The following is a 21,980-nucleotide window of genomic DNA, read 5'->3' as shown; positions in this document are numbered from 1 at the left end:
GGGACGACGTTCCACTGGGAAAGGGCAGGATAGCGGGGGATTCATTGACGGACAGCATCCACAAGCGCTGCACAGGGGCCAGCGACAGCATCTTCAACAGTCACAACAGGCGGCCCTGCAGGCAGCCCTACAGGCGGCTCAGCAGTCAGCTCAGCAGCAACAGCAGCATCATCACCATCAGCAGCGTCATTACCAGCAACACCAGCAACAGCATCACCATCAACCGCAGCCCCTACAACTCCCTTACCGTCGTCCACCCTCTCCCGCTCCATCACCACCCGATTTCATTTCCCCTCAAAGGGCCGCAGCCGTCACAAAGCTCCCCCAAGGCAATACCACCACCACCACCACCACCACTTGTCGTGATCCTCCTCTCCCTCTTCCTCTTCTCCTCCCCCCACTTCGCTCGCCGCCTTCCCCCTCCTCTACTCCCCCCTCTCTCCACCGTCACACAAGACGTCTTGCCTCGTCCGTCTCCTACTCTTCCTCCTCCACCCACCGACGACGCTCGTCACGGCCGCCCATTGCCAACATGCCCCCCGAATATCGCCATGCGCGCAGCTCCAGCATGAGCATCGCCAACTCCTCCACTCGCCCAACCTCGTCCGTCATGCCCAGGAGTCCTCCCAGTACGTTTCTCTCGCCCCCTTCCTTCCCTCTGCCTCCGCGCTTCGTGCCCCAGCTTCCGAGCCCAACGGCGCCGCGCCCTCGTTTTTTTTTTTTGCCGCGACTTTGCCCTCGGCCGGTCCGTCGTTCGACCCTGCGATCCGGCCAACTGGTCACCCAACTAATTGCCAACGTTTTACCCAACACGCGCCTCCCCTTGCATCTTCAATCCATTTCGAATCTGCCATTTCGGCCTCTTTATCAAAGCTAATTCGTCATTTCTGCCACAGATACCTCGCATGTTCCCTGCAAGTTTTACCGTCAAGGCGCCTGTCAGGCTGGCAATGCCTGTCCATTTAGCCACGAGCTGGGTGTCGCATCCGAGACTGTCTGCAAATACTTTGCCAAGGTGAGCCCATACTAATTCATTCATTATTTATGTTTATATTTCAAGCTCTGTCGAGTCTTGGTAAACCTCCGACTTGTCTCCGACTAATCATTGATATCAGGGAAATTGCAAGTTCGGCCCGAAATGCGCAAATATCCACGTTCTCCCCGACGGCCGCCGAGTCAACTACGGCAAAAATGGCTTCACAATCGTAACCACTCCCCTCGCTGGCAGCCCCGCTGACCCGACCTCGCCGACCTCAGCCGCCGCCAACACTACCTACAATCAATCCTCCGCCAGCGCCCTCACCACATCACTCTACGAGGCCGATCAGTCTGCCTTCCCCAGCTACCTCTCCGAGAGCCGACAGCAGCTCCATGATCATCAGCTAAACCTCGACAACGGCCACGCTTCCGAGCCTCCCTTTGCCTTCCCCGAGAGCTACGGCTCGCCTCGCGATGGATTTGCTTTCTCCCCCGCTAACGCCAAGGGACTGTCCATTCTCGATGCCCCAATGCCCGCCTCATTCGACTCGAATGGCATCTCCAACGCCGCACGTTTTCCCGCAGCTCCGTGGCCATCATCAGTCCCCTCCAAATTCGGTCTTGAATCTCCGGCTTCTTCTCTTAGCAACGTCAAGGACTCGAGAACTTCTGATACCCTCAAGCTTTTGCACAGCTCAGCCTTTGGCTACTCGGACCAATTCCCTACAGCCGGCAGTCCTCCGAGCTCAAATCCGTTTGGTTCCGAAGAATACTTTGGCAAGAGGGCCATGCACTCGTCAAGATACGCCAAGCCCAAGATGCTTAGCTCTAGTGTACCAAAGACAAACGTCGATCGCGATTGGGAAGCCAGCTTCGCTTTCGGCGACGATGCTGGTGACAATGGGCCCGAAAACTATGTCCCAGAGAACCTTCAGGATCTTCTAACACCGGCTGAAAAGGCCAGAAGAGGGTCTATGCGGGGGGAGAATGATGTCAACATCGAGAGTCTCTCCAAATATGGAAGTCCCCTGGCCTCCAGCCCAAGCCGCTGGGGCTCTCTTTTCCAACGCCAAAAGGAAGAAGAGGAGCTATCCCGCTCTGCCAGAAACGCCGCCTCCCCCTTTGGCCACGTCGGTAGCCCTCTACGAAATTCAACACTCGCTCAAACCATGGGTAATGAAGCTTTCGGCACCAGTGCACCCGGCCGCCCATCGTCCGCAAGAATTGGCAGCGACTCCATGTCTGTTCTTTCTCAGCAGTTTCAACGCAGTCGCATTGACGACGCTACCACCAGCTCCAGCCCGCGTCTACACCCCGCATCTGCAAGGACCGTAGGTCCCCATCCAGTGGGAAAGGACCGTGCCATGGAACGCCATGTGTCTACTGGTAGCATCAGCTCGTCTGTCACTGGTCGCTTTACTACTCCCATCGACGAGGAAGACCCTGCCTTCGTCTTTAGCATGGAAGAGGACGACCCGGTTGCTGCTGCACGTATGCGTAAGCGAGCTTCTGCCGGTCTTGGGATGAGCAGCTTCAATAGTTACGCCGGTGCCGTTACCGGCAAAGGGCAAGATGGCAAGACAAAGGATAGCAAGAACTCATCGACTAACGGTCGGTGATGGAGGCTTTGCTTATCCTGTTGCGCACACTCTACACTTGCGTCGTCGAACCACTTGCTTGATGAGACGTTAAAAAAACAGCATCTGCTACACACGTGGCTCTAGACACATTCTATGGCTGACATGCACCCAAGGAGTGGTCTTAACCCAGTCTCTGCGTCGCCATATGTTGTTTGCTGCCTCGACATTTCAAATGATACCGGCGTTTATTGCTTTCCTATTTATGCTACTTGGATACCATAAAAACATTCAAGGAAGCACATGTTTTGGCACTCATTTATGGAAGAGGGGAAGGAAAAAAGACGTGGGTCGAGAATGGAAAATTTACAAGGGATGGGTCATCTCTCTTTCTCTCTATACATGCTTTTCGATCCTCTGCTAGGGACGGGTCAAAAAGTCTCGGTTGGACGGCGCTTTGCTCTTCTACTTTCTGTATTCTGTTTTGTTCTTGTCGCCATCGGTTGGGCTCTTGCATTTGCTTTGTGTTTTTCTTCTGGAGTTTTCTGACAAGAGAGAAAAAACAGATGCAGTTTTCTTTTCATTTTATTCTTTTTTTATTCTTGGATTTCCATCTTTGTTTACTCTTTTTTTTGCAGATTCACGTCTTGCTTTTACTATTGTCGTTCCTTGGCCTTTTATTTCTCTTTTATGCCTGTCTTGTTTACAACCAAATCGGATCATGATGCACGCAAGCTTACCATGGGGCTATTTGTAATGTCTGTTTTGAGTAGTTGGTTCGCCGTGTGGCACATTATAGAAGGGAGACTGTGTATTAATCCCGCAATACATTACACTTTTGCAGCTACTCTTGATGTCCATGTTGCGATCATACTTATGGTGGTACAAACAATGTGTCTGAGAATGCCCAAGCAGTAGTACATCGGACCATTTGATGACAGTCGGCAGCTCAGAATGCCCACCACGAATCGTCAACCATCGTGTCTCAGAAGACTGGTGGAATCGCGAGTAGCCAAGCATGTATGTATGAAATGTGTACGCCAGAGATGTGAAATGTTACAGAAATCCTTTATATTTCTTGTAGAAAAGATCTTCCGGGTCCTAGTCCCTCTTCAAAAACTCCGTCATTTCTCCCCTGCTTCCATCACACGTAGATGATTTCTCCTCTACTCATGCTTTGCTGCGCATAAAACCGCTCCGCCTGTAAATATTGTACAACTGTGTGGTATTTGGGGGTTCTTTATTTTGTAGATGTTGGCATTCGCCGTCAAGCCACGCAGCTCGCTCGCAACGTTTTCGACGCTGGCGAGCTGTGTGGTCTTGGAAGGAAGCGGCTTTCGCTTAGTTGGCATCAGGCTGGCTGAGGATGTACTCGACAGCCTTGTCGACTACAAGCGGAAAAACAAGCAATTAGCGTCACCCGGGTCCTAATCCCATGCTCACGTTCGGTCAAGGCTTACCGGAGTGGATGGTGTCGGCATCCTTGTCGGGAATTTCGATGCTAAATTCCTCCTCAATAGCCATAACAACCTCAACGGTGTCGAGGGAGTCGAGGCCAAGGTCGTTGGCAAAGTGAGCGGTGGGCTTGATCTGTGTTCAGACTCGGGTTAGACCGGAATGGAGGGGGGAGATGGCAGCCGCGTCGGTGGCATCAATGGCGAGAAAGACGTACGTTGGAAGCATCGTTGACCTAAGTAGCAGCAGGCTGGGTTAGCAATCGCGCAATGGTGAATGCAATGTTTCGATATTGAAAAATCAGGAGGGGCAGGACTTCCATCAGCGACGCAAGTCTGAAGCAACGGCGACTCGATGCTATCAATTGCCATCGGCCCAGGCAAGCCACCGCCAAAGAGATTCCTCTTCACGGATTACAGATCGAATTCTTCACGACTTCTCTCAAGATGTAGAGAAAGAGGAGTGTATTGCAGTGCAGCGTTCGTACCTTGTCGAAGCCCTGGAGCAGGCTCATGATGCGGCCCTCGACATCCTCCTTCTTCAGACCGCCGCCGGCGCTGTACATGCGGACAGGGACAAAGCTCTGAGCGGCGCGCAGGGTAATGGGAGCAGCCACGCGGGGAGCGACGAGAGTTGTTCTGCGGACGACGGGCGCAAAGGCGGCGCGGGTGACGGAGCGGATGGCGGCTGTGCGGAACATGATGGGCGGGTTTTCTTTCTTTTGCGAATGGAGAAAAATGGGATGAAATCAAATGTAGTCGGAATGTCAAATGTACAAGAAAGAATGAGACCGAGAGCAATTGATGTCGATGCGGGCGGGATTCGTCGGGGCGTCGTGGGGGGGAGAGTGGACGGAGGAGACTTGGAAGATGGTAATAAATTTCTCGCTGTCAACTCTGCTTGCTCAGGCCAACCAGGCCACCACAGTAATAGCTCCCTGCCTGGGAAGGAGCTTGCTCGGTGTTAGATCACGTGATGTTGCCAGAAAGGGTTACTCAGCAGGAGAAGCTGGGGCGGTGATTGGCTGGCTGGTCGTTGTTCTATGAGCTACCCTGCATGGAGTTTTCGGATTTTGGCAGAGGTTCGTGAGGGCTGAAGAGGCCAAGATGGAGCAAATCTTCTTATTTTTGTGTCTTATCGGGACTTTTTGAGAGACTTTGAGGTGCTGTTCTCACTCTTTGCACTGTTGGGGGGCTTGCCGGCAGCCAATCTCAACTTAACACACTCCAGGTACGTGGTCGAGCGAGTCAGAGCCCACTGTGCTTACACGATACCAGACAGGAAGTTGCACAAGATCCGGCCAGCATTGAGAACAAGACTGAATATTGCACCTGTGGACAGAAAGACTCATTTTCGGACACTTAAACAATCCATCACTCTGAGCATGGTATTGACCCCCCGACCCGAAACGGCTGGCATCGGTACTTCGCATTGCCATCACCTATACGTTCCAGAAACACCTTGCCCATCATCTTACAGTACATCAGTGTAAAACCTGAGAAACCTTAATTAGACGAGCACGAGAATTTGTATCACAGATGATAGCACCCGTTTGCAACTGGATAGGCCTGTCCAAGCTGGCAATTGAAGCTCTTCTCGCTCCGTCAGTGGGCCTTCCCCAGCTTTATGGGGATGCCAACGCCGCGCCTCCAGCCAATGAATGACGCGAGTTGCTTCTGTCACGTCCAACTACGCCAAAGCCCGGAATACAAACCACTGGCCACAATGAACACATTGTTCTTCGGACAGGTCTTGGCAAAGTAAACCATCTTTGTGTGCTTCAATGATCCGAAAAACCGTACAAGATCAAGATAAAAAATCGCATTCACACTGCCACGAAAAAGGCTGATGCCATTTTGCACGTCGCGTTGCTTGTGTTGCGCACAAGCAAGAAACAAAAGTTTCGATGATACTGGACACAACTGACACTAACTAGGGTGCCAAAACCGACACTATGATTTGCGCAACAAGCTTGAATCTACTCCGTACTTGTGCTTAACTTATACATCTCGGTGCGTGGCTGCGGCGATCCACTTCCTTTCTCGCCGAAATTTGAGACATCTGGTGCTACGCAGCTTCCACCTTGTCCCTCCGAATGCCAGGAAGGAGCAAGCTGGGCGCTGACATGGAATGCTGGAACAACTAGAGACCAACGGTCCCAGGGAACATGGAGAGAAAATCTACAAACCGCCCTTGAAACACCCCTCGGATGAGTCAGAAGCATCTTTATCATCATATGCATGATGAAGTTTCCATCCGCTCTCCCTGCTGTCGCCGTGCTGTATCTGACCGCGAATGCCTGCCTTCTTCCGGATGAGATCGAGGCGGAGCGCCATCTCGCCAGATATAGCCGCTATCCCGAAAAGTCGCCGCTGGCCTTGCGTGCTCGCCAGAGCCAGGCTAACCCTGACGACACCGGCTTCCCCATTGGCATCGGCGACCGCTTTGTCCACGGCACTGTCCCCCCCCGCGGTCTGTCTACCGAGGACCGCGACATGAAGACAATCATGAACCCCGAAGAGATTACCTCTGGCCTGCAGGCCCTCGCGCGGCAGTACCAGGACGCACGCTTCTTTACCGCCCCTCATCAGACGTACGAAAACCGCACCGTCGCGGGCATCGTCATCGGCGCCGGCGGGCCGCGCGTCTACTTGCAGGGCGGCATTCACGCCCGCGAGCGCGGCGGCCCGGACCACATGTTGTACTTTTTGGCGGACCTGCTCCACGCGCGAGACGCCGGCACCGGCATCAAATACGGCAACAAATCCTACACCCACGAGCAGGTCATAACGGCGCTCTCGGCTGGCATTGTCTCCATGCCCATGGTCAATCCCGACGGTGCGGCTTATGACCAAAAGACGGGCAACTGCTGGCGCAAGAATCGCAATTACAAGAGCGCGTTGCGGACGCCCAACGACGACTTTGGCATCGGCGTCGATCTCAACCGCAACTTTGACGTGCTCTGGGACTACCATAGGTATTTTAACCAGACCATCAGCCCGCCGGCCTCGGACAGTCCCATATCGGAAATCTTTCGCGGCACGGCGCCATTCTCTGAGCCCGAGTCGCAGAACGCGGCGTGGATCGCGCAGCAGCACCCCAGTCTCACTTGGTTTCTGGACCTCCACTCCATCTCGGGCGACGTCCTGTATGGATGGGGAGACGACAACCCCCAGACGATCGACCCTTCGCAAAACTTCAAAAACCCCGCATGGGACGGTAAGCGTGGCGTCACGGGCGATTCCCCCGACGGCCTCGTGTACAAAGAATACATTGAGGCCGAGGACCTAGATGCTCAGCTCGTCACGGCCATGGCAATGTCCGACGCCATGAACGCCGCGGGCGACGGCACCACTGTCCGCTTCAAGCCCCGTCAAGAGGCGGCCATGTATGCCGTCTCCGGCGGTACGACGGATTGGTTTTTGAGCCGTTACTACAGCCACACATGCGGTGCCGGTCGCATCAACGGCCTCGTTATCGAGTTTGGAGTGGAGAGCGGCCTGTCCTGTATTTTTTATCCGACTAAACCCCAGTTCCACAACTCGATGCGCCAGGTCGCTGCTGGGCTGATGGAAGTTGTCCTCGCTGCTGCTGGCAAGTATGGGCAGCCGAAGATTTGGAAATGCTGAAGGGAAGAAGATGAGAACCGTTCACTAGTACAAAATAGTGTCTACAAATTGATTGCATGATTAGAAGAAACGTGGTTCTCACTTGTTCTGCTTGCACCGAGTGGCCGTACGAACCTTGTGTGAATCAATTCAATGACTCAATCAGACACCACCAACATGGAATCGACAACAGTTGCTGGTCTCACGAACTCAAAGCACCTGGCAAATGGACAGGACAAAGAAAATCTCTTCCGAGCCTATATACAGCTATAATTCCGTCCGCTGCCGCTCTTCTGTGCCGTGCAACCATGCACGCTACTCTTCTGAATACACACCATTGGGGAGCTTTGCTAAATCATACAGAGGGGAAGTAATGTAGGAATATCATTTTGGGTATCTCTCGCACCAAGCGAAGAGCAATTATCGGTAAGGGGCATCGGCGCGAATGGCAGCGGCTAGTTCCGGCTCCCACTTGTCGCCGTTGGAGAGCAATTTTTCTGTCGCTTAAGTTAGTCCTGCTCATGACAAATCCAATAATTAGATTGGCAAACCTTTGTTGTAGAGAAGTTCTTCTCTCGTCTCGGTGGCGTATTCGGCGTTGGGGCTCTCGACAATGGCGTCAACGGGGCACGATTCCTGGCAGAAGCCACAGTAAATGCACTTGGTCATGTCAATGTCGTAGCGGGTCGTGCGGCGGGAGCCGTCGGCACGCTCCTCGGCCTCGATGGTGATGGCCTGCGCAGGGCAAATCTGTAGCAGCAAAAGAGAATAGAAATTAGAAATGGACCGGCGCAAGCCAATGGGCGTCTGGGGTCTTGACATACAGCTTCGCAGAGCTTGCAGGCAATGCAGCGCTCTTCGCCTGAGGGGTATCTGCGGAGGGCGTGCTCGCCACGGAATCGGGGGGAAATGGGACCCTAAATCGGCGTGTCAATAGCGGCCTTTTTTCGTTTCTCGCCTTCGCGGTCTGAAATCGGAGGCGCGAGCGTACCTTTTCAAAGGGGTAGTAAATGGTATAACTGCGGCATCCAGTCAGCGGGCCCGATCTTTAAAAGAAGGCAATCCGGGAGATCCGTGATGCCCAATCAATCCAAGGGGGCATCGATTTGAAAAACTCGGGTAATGAAGCAAACGTACGGAGGTCGGAAGAATTGCTCCATGAGCACGTACATTCCCCTGGCCATCTCGGTCATGAGGAAAAACTTGCCCACGCGGTCGAGCGTGCTCTCGCGGTCCCAGGACCACTCGATACGCTTGCTTTGGCGGAAATTTTGCGGGGGAGGTCCGTTGGGCGTGGCGTAGCCACGAAGCTGCGTCGCCGCGGCGGCGCGGACGGCCATGAGCGCGGCTGTTGACCTTGAGGTTGTCGCGGCGGCTCGGGTCAGCTGGCGGCTGGCCAGCATGGCCGTGGAGGCAGTCAGAGCCGGCGCCATCTCGCTCTATTCGAGTACGTCGTCGTCGTCGTCGTCGAATTGCAAAGGGACGCTTGCAATTGATGTCGTGCCGAGCCCGTCGGAGAGGGGCAAAAAATAGTGAGTTGGGATTGAGGTCTTGGTGGCGAGCTGGGGTGAGAGGGCGGACCGTTTTAGTGTTCAATTAGCTTTCTTTCCTGGTGTTGCGCTGCGGGATTACAATGTTCGGGCTATGATTGGGTAGCTCCAAGGTCACGTGTGTGGGCACGTGTTTGCCTCTTACTGCTTGCTTTTACTCTTTATAACTGTCACTCAGCCAACTCGGCGCTTGATTATAGTCGAAAAAATATTATTAAAATGACGAGCGACCTTCATGGCCAATCGCATTTTTTTCGCTGCTCTCAGTTCACACCCTGTTCCCATCAAGACAGGACCAGGCCCCATCGTACTTTTCTCGATTGGAGTAGAGCTTATGATCGCTGAAGCTGGCTGCTGTGCAGTCTAGATTTCCACGAATCGCTCCACGACTTGTCAATGATCTCGGTCTTGTGGGTAATGGAGAATGCAGCAACTGACCTAACCTGGTGCTATCTTCACGTTTGCCGCATCTGCCACCATAGTCTATACGGATGCGCACCATGCACGAAAACAAAGTGCTTGCAATTCTAACCTACGAAGGCAGCGAGCGCCCTGTGAGTTGAAACCGCACATGCAAGGCCTGTCAGGCGACGAGACCCGCCAGGTCGTGGCCGTGGCTTAACATAGCAAGCCCTTCACAATATACGCTGCACGCGTGCGTCAATGGCCAGGCTAGCACCAGATACTGAGGAGCCAGAGGCTGAGTTGGTTATTGGCATCCCACATTGCATTGCCCTCGTCACGACACTGTTCTACCCATGGCAAGATGAAGACAGTAGAGCAGTTACAACGGATAGCTAATTCGCTCACTATCGAAGAGTTGAATGATGCGTGCAGAGCGGCTGGTCATTATCGGTCTGGATTTCCGTATCCGCTCGATTCTCCTTCCCCGTTGTTCTACATCAAATACGGGGGTGGAGGGCAATGCTTCAACAACATGGAGGTCGCAACCCAAGTCTTTACGCGCGATTCCCTGAAAGCAATGTCTGGTTCAACCACCGATGGTGGCAACCTTCCCCGCGTTCCCAAGATATTTCGTGTTTTTGGAGGGAGATACATCGTCATGGAATATGTCCAAGGAAAGACGCTTCTAGAGCTCGCAGAAACAAAATCATGGGAAGAGCAGCTTCAATACATCGATCGTATTGCCGAAGCCGTCGACATTCTGCTCACAATCCCTATCCCGGCTGAGGCGGCCCCAGGGCCATACGGAGGAGGTATCACCAGACATCCACTCTTCAAGGATAGTGAAGCGCCAAAGATCTTCAACGACGTCGCATCTCTCCAGGAGCACATCAATTATATGAGCACCTTGCCTCAAAAATCTAGATATACTGCCAATCCTCCACGACCCGAGTCTACTTTCGACAACAGACTCTACCTGGTTTACAGCGACTTCTACCCGGGCAACTTCATCTTCGATGCGAATGGGAGTCTGTGGATAATAGACTTTGGGCATGCCAGTCTCCTGCCGCTATGCTTTCAGACATATGCGCTGCTCCGACCTTTCCCTGCGTCAGGGCAGTATGCGGATGCCATTTACGATCGGATTAAGACTGAACTGCCTACCAGAAATATAGAAGCCATGAGACGAGCTGCTGGGTGGTTCGGCATGTCCGTGAGATGGCTCGGTATGTCTGATACTTGAAGTGCTAAAGCTCACAATATTAATCCGCCACAGGTTTGTCGAAGGATGAGGTCTTCCAGGGCGACTACAGCCCGACCTATACTTTCCCAGAGGTCATGTCCGTAGTGAAGAGTCAGCCAGACACCTCGCGAAGTATCTTCCTGGAGAAATGGCACTCTTGGTTTACAGAGCACAAATATACTTGTCTGTTACTCGCCAGCGGTGCGCTGGGCCTGAGCCTCGCCCTGAGGTACGTGAGTGGCAGACGCACATGAGACTGGCGTCATATGTGACACTCGCGAATTGGAAAGTCTGTATAATGTCACAAATATTGCCTCAAGTCATGTTCCACGGGCGCCGGAAGAGTGAGTAAGCCAATCGGCACCTGGGCGCGGAACGCATGTACAATAATTTTCCGAGAGACCATCATCATTTCCGCATGGGATTGCCACTTGATACTACATTTGAGGGTGTGAATGCCGATGGGTATGCGAAGGGCCAGCTTGCAGGCGGTCTGCGGTGTTAAAGCAACAGCTCGGAGTAGATAGATTGACGAATGGGAAAAGCGTTAGATTTTGGTGGACACATTGTAATCAGATCCCCATGGCTCATAGCCGAAGCAGAATCGCAATCGAACACCAAACGCTCAAAAGTGCTGACAACACGGCCCGACCCGAGCACTGGGCCACTCTGACCTGGCACCGGACAAGCCTGCCCGTACCCCCACTCCCATGTTTACTCCCGTCCGCGTTTTCAAGACTGGAAACATGGCACGGTTATGTTTTATGGGATGTCCAAAAATCAAATCTGTTAATAAGTTTTTTTCCAACGAGTAAAGTGAGTAGAGTCTTTGTCAAGCTATTCTATAGTACATCGCTTATATCTGCATAGACATCTCTAGAACAAAAAAATACCAAAAAGAATGTACAGCACCCGGTGTTCGCTGGTCGTCACCGACCCAACTACTAATCTGGCGCTCAAGTGGTTATCTATCGGAGATCAGACGGGATCCAGATTTTTCACTCGGCTATGGCCGTACATGTTAAGTCATTGCTTTATTTCGAATATGAACAAAGAGTCCAAGTATACATACCATGAAAGCTGCAGTCGAGATGGGCTCGTGCTGATAGTCCCGACTTGATAAAATTGACAATTTAGTAGAACTTCTAATGCGAGAATCCTCTTTCTCATAAATTCTTCTCGCTCGTTCTAATCATCTTGGAAAGCCATCAGAAGCCCTAGCCGCAGGGTATGCCGTGTCAATCACAAGTCCCGCACATGACGCTTGATCTCCTTGTCGACACCAAGCCACAAAAGATCTGGTCTGCTGTAGTGACCGCAAGTGTCAATAAATGCCCGCGCTTTGAGAACGTCATCAAGATCAATGGTGGCGTAAACAATCCCTTCCTCGTCCTCGGGGATATCGACGCTCAGCTTGGATCCGTCTGGCCCAAACACAGCAGAGTTGCCGCCGCCAGGGTGACCCATTAACGAGCCGCGCGTGATACCCAGCAAATCAAGACCAGGCTGGGTAATGACGGTCGTGGAATGGAGAACAAAGGACTGCGACTCGATTGCGTACACCTGCGCAATGGCCGAGATGCCTACCCAATTTCTCGATTAGCTTGCTTTTCAGGCTCCCATTTGCTGCACATCTGCTGGATTGTTACCTTTGTTCGACATGGACTCTAGAGCGCCCTCTGGCACGTCTTTATGAACGGGGAGCCACGATGCCACGTGAATCTGTTCTTTCTGCGAGTACAGGTGGTATTTTAGCAGTGGCTGTAAATGCTCCCAGCAGTTCAGGGCGCCAACCCTTCCCACCTCTGTGTCGGTGACACTGTCAAGGCAATCACCAAAAGAGTCTCCGAAGATGGTTCGCTCCATATGAGTCGCCTTCATCTTGTTTCGCGTAAGACGAAGCTCTCCGTCAGCATCAATGATGGCCTGGGAAATGTAGAGCGAGCCGTTCACATTCTCCGAAAAGCCCAGGACAACAACAATGCCGTTTTCGGCTGCGCATTGTTTAATCTTGGCAGCTTGAGGAGAATCAAGCTTGAGCGAATTTTGAATGTACCGGGTGGTCAACTCTGGGTCCATTGGTCGTGACCTGTACCTGATTAGAAACAACTACAAGATTCGCCTCTGGTGAAACAAGTCCATACCAAATCCAAGCTGGATAACCCGGAATCCAGGCTTCAGGGAATGCCAGAATTTTGGCGCCATTCTTCGCGGCCTCTGTGATGAGGGCACAAGTCTTGTCCACTGTTGCATCAAGGTCAAGCCAAACTGGCTCTGCCTGGGTGACAGCGACAATCACTTTTGAAGAGGTAGACGAAAAAGTCATGGCTAGTCTTTGGTGAAGAGTAGTTTGATAACAAAGATAATCAGGGAACTGTTGGTACTGAAGAGTTGATTGATGATGGATGAAGAAATAAACCGTCTTCTGCCAGGGCTATATATAAGTTCTGCTGTTGTTGCTGCTCTTGCAGGTAGATCACAGATAGTTAACCATCGCCCGCGGCGCATTGCGCCATTGTGAATTTGTCAGTTACAACGCACGGACAGGTTCAGAAAATTACAACATAATTACTTATTGATTCGAGTACAAGAGCCTATGAAACTGGTATTTCCAAGGTACCGGTAGGCATCGAAACATTAGACCTCCGACTTCTTCTATTCGGGCAAGAATGGGGCCGCTATCTGCGGCTCCCGGATAGCCCTATATTGCGTGGCGCCATTCACCAGTATTTCGGGCAAATACGGTCAAGTCCGGCCAAGTGCGGTCAAAAAAACACCGGTTAGCTGGCAAAAAGTGGTCAGACTCGAAAGGCGTCGCGCAGCTGTCTACCTAGGTCAAGGCAAGCAGTAGCAATTCGAAAGAAGTCACGGATATGGTTGCGAAAGCTGGACACTAGAATGAAATATCGACGTTGGCGTGTATTCCATGTAAGCTCTTGAGTGCGCTATCACTACTCAATGTGGCTCAAAATTATAAGAAAGTAAGATTCATGAATAAATCGCCCAAATATTCGCTGGCTAAATAAAGCTGTACTATAACGATCGCTCCTCTACATGCAGTCATTAATAGATCAAGTGTAGTATGAATGCGCTTTTTGAACGTAACCACGTTTCAGTTCGCAAGCAAATCTCCATCATCGAGTGCGGATCAAAAGCTTCGTTCCCAGGCTCCCCACCACACGCCAACATTGGCAGCGACGAGCAAATCAAGCATCTTCAGGCCCTCATTATAGACGATTAGCTTACCAAGCTTGGCCCTATTGCCACGGTTGCCCCCTCCCGCTCGCTCTCCGCCAATGTTGATATCAAACGGCGAGACGACATCACGATCATCGTCGTCTGCATCAGGCCCGGATGTCGGTCGGAGAAGCTTTGCAAAATGGCCACGCAGCTTCGACTCGCCGTTTGTGGCGTCGTGATCCGAGTTCACGAGAAGTTCTGAGCTGGGAAGATTGAAGCGCAGTTCGCTCAGTGCTGTGGCCGACGGCCTGGGCAGGTTGATGCCCTGCTCTTCCAGCAACTGGTTGTACGTCATGTTTTGGGGGTCGTGCGGCGTGTGGTAGCAGCGCACACTTCGACCAGCATGGCCGGTGCGAAAATCGCATTTGCCATTCCATGGGCTGGTGAATGTGTAGCCGCGCGGCTTCATACCAGGACCAGGCTGGCCAAAGGCAAGTGCCGCCTGCTCTTTGACCGGTTCTTGGGACGAATCGCTATCGCTCCGGTTGTGGCCCTTCTTGTTGATCTGCTCTTCGAGTTTCTGGAATTTGTCCTTGAGATTCGACATGAGACTTTTGGTATAGCCCATTTGGAGCTGCCTGGCAAAGACCCCAATTTCGGGCGGCTTGGTTTCGTAGTCAGTTGCATTAGATGCCAGTGCTCCCAGCCCAGCGGCCTCGAGGCTGCGCCTCCTTGGCGGGGGCCGGAACTTGGCATAGCCCGAGTTCTCGAGCTGGATATCGATGGGCGGGCTGCTCGTTGACACTCCATCGGGAGGACTGTTTGTCCTGAACATGCCAGGAATTTGTTCTTCCTCCTGAGCAGGAGGATCAAGCTGCCGAGAGGTGACTCTGCCAACGTTCCACTGAGTACCTGTACCAGGATCTCTTCGTATCAGCGTCAGAGCAAAGGGCTCCCCAGGCGACACCGAGGTAACGCTTCTTTTTCTGGGCGATGGCGATCGACTAGCGTAGCTGTGGCGCGCATCACGCCCTTCTCTCAAAGCGCTGGCGGCACTGTCGGATCGAAATCGGTGGCCAGAGGTCGTAGTGGGCGAGCTGTCAGAAACTGCCATGGACGGTACCACGGCACCCGAACCAACGGGCTTGCGAACCAGAGGTACCTGCATACTCAGAGGTCTTCTCCGAGGGCGGTTCAGCTGATCTGCGGCATCTGCAGGTATATATGGCCCGGTCGCCAAAGACGAGGAAAGGGACGCTCCGCGCTGGCGACCACCGGGCACGGGCGCAGCCAGGTTCATCTTGGAGCTAGATGCACTCTCCGGTGTCACTGGCCGTGCGCTATCGGGCAAAGGCTTGCGAGGGATGGTCATGACCGAAGCGCTTCCGTCGCTCGTGCTGCCAGTCTCAGCATTTCGAAACGGTGTCGGGGTGACTAGTTCGTGGCTCGAGTGTTCGAGGTGGATATAATAGAGAGAGCTGGCAATATCTTGCTTGCCGACATTCTTCTCGGAAGGCTTGAATGGGGAGAGTATGATGTCTGCTACCCGTTAGTTATGCGAACGTAGGAGCATATACCTATGCAACGTAGCTTACCTCGTGTTCCTGGCACGCGAGAAATGTAGAGAACCAGAGGTTCTAGCTTGTATTCGTCGGGCCTCTCCGGATACTGAGGTGGGTTCGCTGCCAAAAGATTGAGGTCGGCGAGCGAGAGCGCCTCTTTTGTTTGAACAGCGGCCATTTCGGCCTGACAGTCGTTGGGTTGTTGTCGATTTCGAATAGGGCGGTATCCAGTTCGAGATGCGCGGAATAACGGGTGTGATGAAGTAGGCGATGCAGATAGAACCAGTTCCGAGTGATTGTGATGCCAAAGAGTGTAGTTTCGGTACGTGCAGTAGTTCTCTCAGACGGTCGTGAGGTTTCAAGCAGACTATGACACACGAGGGCGGGGCAGAATTTCGAGAGTTAGAGCTTAAGAGTCAGGAAGGAATAAAACGAGCGTCGTGATGAAGAGATTTGCGAGTGCGCAAGTTGTGGCTATACAGGCAGCACACATAATATAAAGGGAATGGCTTTGTTGTGTTGTCTCATGCTTCAATTGTTGTGTTGTCTGGCATAAACGGAAAGCCAAGGCGAAATCAAATTTGCCAGCCCAGCGACGTCAGCCGCCGGGGCTGTGCCAGGGAAGCGAGCCGACCGCTAAGTGGCACGCGCGCAGCACAAGGCGGGATGGGCGAAGAATAATAATCCATAAAAGAATTAATAAGAGATCAAGGCCTACGCGCCCTCTCTGTAGCCTTCATCATCTGGCCGCGCCGTACTCGAGTCATTGTTTCATGTTGTTCGTGGCAAAAAGGGCGTAACACTCAATCTCTTTGTCCCTCGCCAAACGACCCTTGGCCCCACCAACCCGCCCATGACGTCGCCGGCCTACGCGGCAACTATAAGATATGGACACATGTCAGCCCAATACCTTGACTTTACAGTGTGCTTTGGTATGCTTTGGCGTAGCTGGACGTTGGCAGATTCGCCCTCGCCCTGGTCCTATCGACTTCGTCCGATCCATGTCGGACGGTAGTTGATGCGGGGGACGAGACGGAAGAGACGTGGCTTTGCACCCTGTTTCAAAAAAGTGACTCGTCTATTACAATTCAAAGAGTAATTGGACCACGCACAACGCTACTTCGTACACCGCCCGAGAATGCCTTTGCTTGATCAGACCGCGTGTGCGATGCAGTACATATGAGCGCTCTGCTTAGCAATACATTCCATCGGCACCGGATAGCTCAGACACTGCCTCACAAACCCGGACACTATGACTTGTGGGATGGACACGGCGAAAAAGGAGAACTGGCACGTGATTGAGCACATCATGTCATATGCAACTGAGGGTGATGAAAATATAAATTTATTACACAAGAGTCATCAAGGCACTTATCGTCACAACAGTGGAGCTGCGTGTTGCGCCGTCAGCCAACCACATAACCGCCCAACACACGCCAGCCATTGCGACGCCCGGTTTCAGTTATATACACCATTCATTCATTAGTTGGGCTGAATATCAAGTTAGCAATTGGCGGTAAACGTAACGGCAATTCAACTGCAGCAAATCGCTCATCCTGTCAAGCATAGAAACCACTCTAAAACGTTGCCTCCTTTTCGAGTCATGACTTACACGGCAGGCCGGACCATCGGTGGCGGTAGGGTGAGGCGGCGCCTCGGTGGGATCGTGCCAGTCGAGGGAGTATATGTAGCTCGTCGACGCGCAGCCACTGGGGCAGCTGTTCTCAGAGCACGGGTAGGAGGTCGTCGATGTGGATACGCCACAGCTGCTGGGCACAGGCACAGTCGAGATGGCCAAGCACATCTTGAGCATGCAAGTGCTACACAATTCGGCGGTGGTGGTTATGGTAGGACATGGCGCATTAGCAGTGACAAGGCTGTCGAGGTCGAGTGTTATTAGCGATGGGTGAAGCCGGGGGGATCACACAGTCAGAGCCTTACCCCAAAAAGATTGGAAAGAGAGAAGTAGTGTAAAACTTCATGTTGATAAAAATTTGGCAAGATCCGTCTTACTGATGCACAATCTTACTGTCGGTGCAAGGCCCCTTTTATACCTGATTTCATGCAACCCTCATCTCGACACATGAGCCGCAGCGCACTTATTTTGGATGCATCAGCCAAGAAGCGAGCTGTCATCGGGGAATAGCACTCCGTAGGACCGTGAATGGCCAAAGTATGAATGTGGCTGAAAATAGCATTTGTATAACTGGATCCGGTTGTGATCAGCTCGTCTTGGCGTGGAGGAGTGCATGTGAGTTTATGACCAGTAAAGGAAACATTTTCGATTGAAGAAGTTGGAAAAATTGCATGTATAAGCTGCCAACTCACCATCAGTCACATATTAAAGCAACGACAATAACATGTCAATTAATATAACCTGAATAACTATTCAGAAGTTGTACGCGGAAACATGACCTCCTGTATCTCTGGCAACTGCGATGCACGTCATGAAGAACTATACTCGGACCAGGCTGTCCGATCGTCGGTGCACCATCATATCAGCCATGAAAGCTGAACCTGCAACCAGGGCGAACACGAGAACACGCATCTATCAATGACGCAGTTCTTGTTCTACAAAAACCCGGCTGCAGCTGAAGGCCTGCTCGCCACCTTGACTCCCGAAGCCGGGTGTAGAATCCGCACATACGCGTGTATATGAACCATCTATTTGTCCAAGTCTAAGCGGTATTCTATTTACGGCTCCATGCTCGTATTTATTTTGGCCACCTCAACTCGTGACTCTCACGCCAAGCCTTTGGCCCGCATCTCATTCAGAGTGTTGCCAACCACGGCGTCCAGATTCTCGTCCTCGAAGCCCAGCAAGTCCATGGCAAACTCGTCGCGCCGCGTCCAGTCGGCGTCGACGGCGCCCAGCACAAAGACGATGTTGTGCAGGGCATGCTCGTCGCCCGCCTCGAGCGCCTTGGCTTGGCGGTCCAGATAGGCGTTGGAGTCGACATGCGCCGTGTGCCAGGGCTCGCCCGTCGCGCGCTCCAGCGCCGCCACGACCTCGAGCGGCGTCGGGCAGAAGCTCTGCACAAAAACGAACCGGTTGCGCGTCTCGTCCTGCCTCTGCAGCACGCGCACCACGGCCGCCGCCACGCGCGGCAGCGTCGACATGGACGCCTTGGTCACGCCGGCGTCGAGAATCAGCGCCTTTTTGGCGGCCACGTCGAGATGGAGGTAGTTGTTGCGCAGGCCCCAGTCGAAGAAGTGGCCCGAGACGATCGAGGTCCAGGTAAAGGGCGCGCCGTCGGCCGCGGCGCCGTCCGCAAGCCGCTCGCACAGCGCCTGCACGGCGGCCTTGTCGCGGTACAGCTGCAGGTGGCGCTGGGCCTGCGGGCTGCGGGCGTCGCAGGAACCGTAGTCGGCGGGGATGTAGCGGCGCACGCCCGCCTTGTAGGCGGCCTCGGCGAGACGTAGGTGTTGGTTGACGTCTTTGAGGGGAAAAGCAGCCACGACGGCGTCCTGCCCGACGAGAAGCCGCGCGAGCTCGGGTCCGTCGAAATTGGGGTCGATGGGGATGCGCGTGAGCACGGCGGCGTGGGCGGGCGTTGAGGTCGAGTTGGCGCGCAGCATGACGGACACGGAAAAGGTGCCTTGGGCGACGAGCGCGTCGAGTATGACGGAGCCCAGGGAGCCGTTGGCCCCGACCAGGCAGACTTTTTGGATTGGTGTAGACATGGTGTAGTGTGTAAGACTGCGAAGATGGGGTGCTGTGGAACAGAGAAGTTGGACTCATGCGAGTCGGAGATGGAGCGGAGGCTACGTCAGAGTTTCCGTGGGGTAATAAGATTTCGCCATGGCGGGGTAGCGATTGATTGCGGCCGCTGTCATTTTCGACGTCTAAGAACAGTCCAACTTGGCTCATATTAATATGTATGTGTAGTTGATGAGACCACGTGTAAAGAATTAGATTATCAAATTACTTAATTACGATTAAGACTAAAATCTCATCACTGATGCTGTTGAAATCAGGCGGCGCCTGCACTTACACCAAGCATGCCTCGACTGGAGGCGCCTCTATCAACACTAAAAAACGAAAAAAAAAAAAAAAAAAGAAAATCGAAAGAAAAAACACGCCATGTAGTCGAATACCAGATTCTCTCCAATATCAATATCATAGCTCTGCAGAGTACCTATTAGACGCTGCTCTCATGAGTTGCTCCCGCAGCACTGCAATCCGAAGATCCATGTCGCCCGGCGTTGGGCTCGACGCTGCCGCCGTGGGCGTTGGCGGCGGCGCGACATTTCGCCACCTCACGCATTGAGAAAGGCCTGAATCTGTTGCAGACCTGTGCAACAAAATTTGGTGCACTGCGGGAGGCGATCCCAACTCAAAGCCTAGACTCGTCGGCCGCGTCGCGGGTTCATGCTCCGACCGGACGACCCTCACCGTCCGACGACGACCCAGCGCGGGCGCATCCCCGTCATCCTGCTCCCCTCCGTCGCGCAGCATCTCCAATCGATCAGTCCACTGCGCAAGGTCGCGAATTTGAGAGTCGCGAATGGCTGTCTCGCAGGCGGCGGTTGTGTCGGCCGGACTGCTACTGCTGCGGCGGCGGTGGCAGTGGAGCTTCTCGAGGCGGTGCTGGAGGACGTGCACCTCGTGGGGCGTCGAGGCCGTGTCGCGCCTGAAGATGGCCTCATAGGAGGGCGGCGGACAGGCGATATCGTCGGCGCAGTATACGGGAGGATGCTGCTGGCTGCCGCCGTGGTCTGGGGTCGAGTAAGCGCGCGCCGTGTTGGCGTAGACGACGGCTTGCTCTGCATCGCCAGGCTTGGCAAAGTAGGGGCGGTGTCGGATCAGGTAAAAGCCAAGCCAAATCATGGTGGCGACAAATGCCAAGCCTATAATACAGACAATAAAGACGATGGGGTTCTGCGAAAACATCGTGGTAGCTTTCGCGCACACACACACACACCCCTTGGCTGCTTTGTGTTGTGAGGCGGATGGCAACGGTTTTGTGATGATAGAAACAAAATTTGGAAAACACTGCAGGACTACAGAAATTCAAAAGAAAAGAAGGCGATTCTCTGAGAAGCGTTGTTTCTTCAAGATGGCTCTGTTTTCAAAGTTGCGCAATTCCCACGCTTTCATGCCGACTTACTCTTTGCGGCCGACGTCTTTGGCCGCATTCGGCTTATACAGGATGCTCACTGCCGAGGCGACGGGTACCTGGGCAGCAGCACTTGAAGTAGCGACAGCATAGCTGATCCAAGGAATTTATGGAAAGGAATTTTCGAGGTACACAAAGAAAACTAAATTAGTAGTGTGATATAAATATACATCATGTTATTGAGCACACTGCATGTTATTGAGCTGCTATGTGCTTCATTTGACAGACTGCAAGCCTTTTCCCCTCCGGCACTCTGCCCGGCAGCGGCGGCGCTGTGTGGGGGCTTTGTCTGGGACAAGGGGCATCGGCCGGCCGCCAACTAACTATGCATCTACGCAGATCCGAGACAATGCGTGGCGCGCAGCCAATAAATAGTCGACGTGCTAAAGAACATGGTCTGCAGAAATACCAACACATAGAAACCAACGATTAAATGCGCAAATAGACTTCAAAGTGTAAAAAGATTGCCTGCAGGAGCCTGCATGAAGTCGCTACGCGAGTTGCGCGGAACAAGGCATCTAATACCAGGGCACTCAACGCGTGAGCGACCCGTCGTACGGTACCATGGACGCGGGCTGGGCAAAGGAATGCAAATTTCTGGTTCCTAGCAGCGATCCCGCCCCTGATGATCAACCGACTGGGCTGAACTGTGCAGTGGAAGCCTGCCTCACAGTGCATGACGCCCATCCATCAAGGAATTAAATTGGAGGTTATTGAGGACCAGAGCAAAAATCAAACATGTCCCAAGTAGACCATCTTTTTGATCGGCCATCTCTATCGAACTTTAAAAACCTCCCCTCACTTCGAGGGTTTCCGGTCCAGGACAGGACCAACCAACCCATCGCCGCAGCGCCCCCCAGCCGGCGCCATCCCCACCACCCGCCCTCGACTGGAATGCTGTATCCATCAACACCCGATTCCGTGCACCCACGCCTCTCTGGCATTAGTCGCTGCCGCATTTCTCAATGACCGTCCCTGGCGCTGTAGAGTTCGACGGTATGGTCGTCTCCTGGAACGGATTGGCAGACTAACGGACCTTGGGACACCAAGCTACGGTCGCCGCCACCCTGTTTGCCCTTGACTCTTCAGCTCTTGGAGAGCTCTAGCGCAGGTTAGCACTCGATTTGGTTCAAGGGCTACCACTACAGAAGTCTACTTTTTTTTTTGGGAAGCCAAAGCTGCTTTCCTTTTTCAGCTGCTGCTTAGCGAGTCGGAAAAGGGGCCTTATCTGCCCACCAGGACCCTCATACTACATACCGGACGCTGGCTAACATGTTGAACCTCCAGCTGTTCTTGGATGGC

The 21,980-nt window shown here is 53.1% G+C and overlaps 10 protein-coding genes across 10 annotated transcripts; 3 read left to right on the top strand and 7 right to left on the bottom strand.

The window, feature by feature from the left end:
- Positions 1-532: 532 nt before the first annotated feature.
- Positions 533-2,597, top strand: BBA_00653 (spindle poison sensitivity protein Scp3, putative; the record flags this gene model as incomplete). The annotated part of the gene is made up of 3 exons (XM_008595750.1): positions 533-629; positions 897-1,015; positions 1,116-2,597. The coding sequence occupies 3 exons, from the start codon at positions 533-535 to the stop codon at positions 2,595-2,597; spliced, it is 1,698 nt and encodes a 565-aa protein (XP_008593972.1).
- Positions 2,598-3,896: 1,299 nt separating this feature from the next.
- On the bottom strand, positions 3,897-4,710 carry BBA_00652 (acyl carrier protein; the record flags this gene model as incomplete). The annotated part of the gene is made up of 4 exons (XM_008595749.1): positions 3,897-3,943; positions 4,016-4,145; positions 4,228-4,245; positions 4,498-4,710. 4 exons carry the CDS (start codon positions 4,708-4,710, stop codon positions 3,897-3,899), a joined length of 408 nt encoding a protein of 135 aa, XP_008593971.1.
- A 1,543-nt stretch (positions 4,711-6,253) lies between these two features.
- Positions 6,254-7,639, top strand: BBA_00651 (zinc carboxypeptidase; the record flags this gene model as incomplete). Its single annotated transcript, XM_008595748.1, has 1 exon — positions 6,254-7,639. One exon carries the CDS (start codon positions 6,254-6,256, stop codon positions 7,637-7,639), a length of 1,386 nt encoding a protein of 461 aa, XP_008593970.1.
- Positions 7,640-8,038: 399 nt separating this feature from the next.
- BBA_00650 (NADH-ubiquinone oxidoreductase 23 kDa subunit) lies at positions 8,039-9,051 on the bottom strand (the record flags this gene model as incomplete). Its single annotated transcript, XM_008595747.1, has 5 exons — positions 8,039-8,115; positions 8,170-8,368; positions 8,443-8,535; positions 8,610-8,637; positions 8,756-9,051. The coding sequence occupies 5 exons, from the start codon at positions 9,049-9,051 to the stop codon at positions 8,039-8,041; spliced, it is 693 nt and encodes a 230-aa protein (XP_008593969.1).
- Positions 9,052-9,668: 617 nt separating this feature from the next.
- On the top strand, positions 9,669-11,164 carry BBA_00649 (uncharacterized protein; the record flags this gene model as incomplete). The annotated part of the gene is made up of 4 exons (XM_008595746.1): positions 9,669-9,722; positions 9,935-10,799; positions 10,850-11,045; positions 11,137-11,164. The coding sequence occupies 4 exons, from the start codon at positions 9,669-9,671 to the stop codon at positions 11,162-11,164; spliced, it is 1,143 nt and encodes a 380-aa protein (XP_008593968.1).
- Positions 11,165-12,058: 894 nt separating this feature from the next.
- On the bottom strand, positions 12,059-13,142 carry BBA_00648 (cyanide hydratase; the record flags this gene model as incomplete). The annotated part of the gene is made up of 3 exons (XM_008595745.1): positions 12,059-12,399; positions 12,466-12,905; positions 12,961-13,142. The coding sequence occupies 3 exons, from the start codon at positions 13,140-13,142 to the stop codon at positions 12,059-12,061; spliced, it is 963 nt and encodes a 320-aa protein (XP_008593967.1).
- An 822-nt stretch (positions 13,143-13,964) lies between these two features.
- BBA_00647 (uncharacterized protein) lies at positions 13,965-15,736 on the bottom strand (the record flags this gene model as incomplete). The annotated part of the gene is made up of 2 exons (XM_008595744.1): positions 13,965-15,535; positions 15,592-15,736. 2 exons carry the CDS (start codon positions 15,734-15,736, stop codon positions 13,965-13,967), a joined length of 1,716 nt encoding a protein of 571 aa, XP_008593966.1.
- Positions 15,737-17,040: 1,304 nt separating this feature from the next.
- Positions 17,041-17,540, bottom strand: BBA_00646 (uncharacterized protein; the record flags this gene model as incomplete). Its single annotated transcript, XM_008595743.1, has 3 exons — positions 17,041-17,049; positions 17,171-17,435; positions 17,500-17,540. The coding sequence occupies 3 exons, from the start codon at positions 17,538-17,540 to the stop codon at positions 17,041-17,043; spliced, it is 315 nt and encodes a 104-aa protein (XP_008593965.1).
- Positions 17,541-18,300: 760 nt separating this feature from the next.
- On the bottom strand, positions 18,301-19,242 carry BBA_00645 (NmrA-like family protein; the record flags this gene model as incomplete). The annotated part of the gene is made up of 1 exon (XM_008595742.1): positions 18,301-19,242. One exon carries the CDS (start codon positions 19,240-19,242, stop codon positions 18,301-18,303), a length of 942 nt encoding a protein of 313 aa, XP_008593964.1.
- A 436-nt stretch (positions 19,243-19,678) lies between these two features.
- BBA_00644 (uncharacterized protein) lies at positions 19,679-20,452 on the bottom strand (the record flags this gene model as incomplete). The annotated part of the gene is made up of 1 exon (XM_008595741.1): positions 19,679-20,452. One exon carries the CDS (start codon positions 20,450-20,452, stop codon positions 19,679-19,681), a length of 774 nt encoding a protein of 257 aa, XP_008593963.1.
- Between the last annotated feature and the right edge of the window lie 1,528 nt (positions 20,453-21,980).

This window comes from Beauveria bassiana, assembly GCF_000280675.1.
Source record: "Beauveria bassiana ARSEF 2860 unplaced genomic scaffold BBA_S00001, whole genome shotgun sequence".
In the NCBI taxonomy this organism is placed as follows: Eukaryota; Fungi; Ascomycota; class Sordariomycetes; order Hypocreales; family Cordycipitaceae; genus Beauveria; species Beauveria bassiana.
Note: the sequence above shows the minus strand (reverse complement) of the source record. Positions and strands in the feature narration are given on the sequence as shown.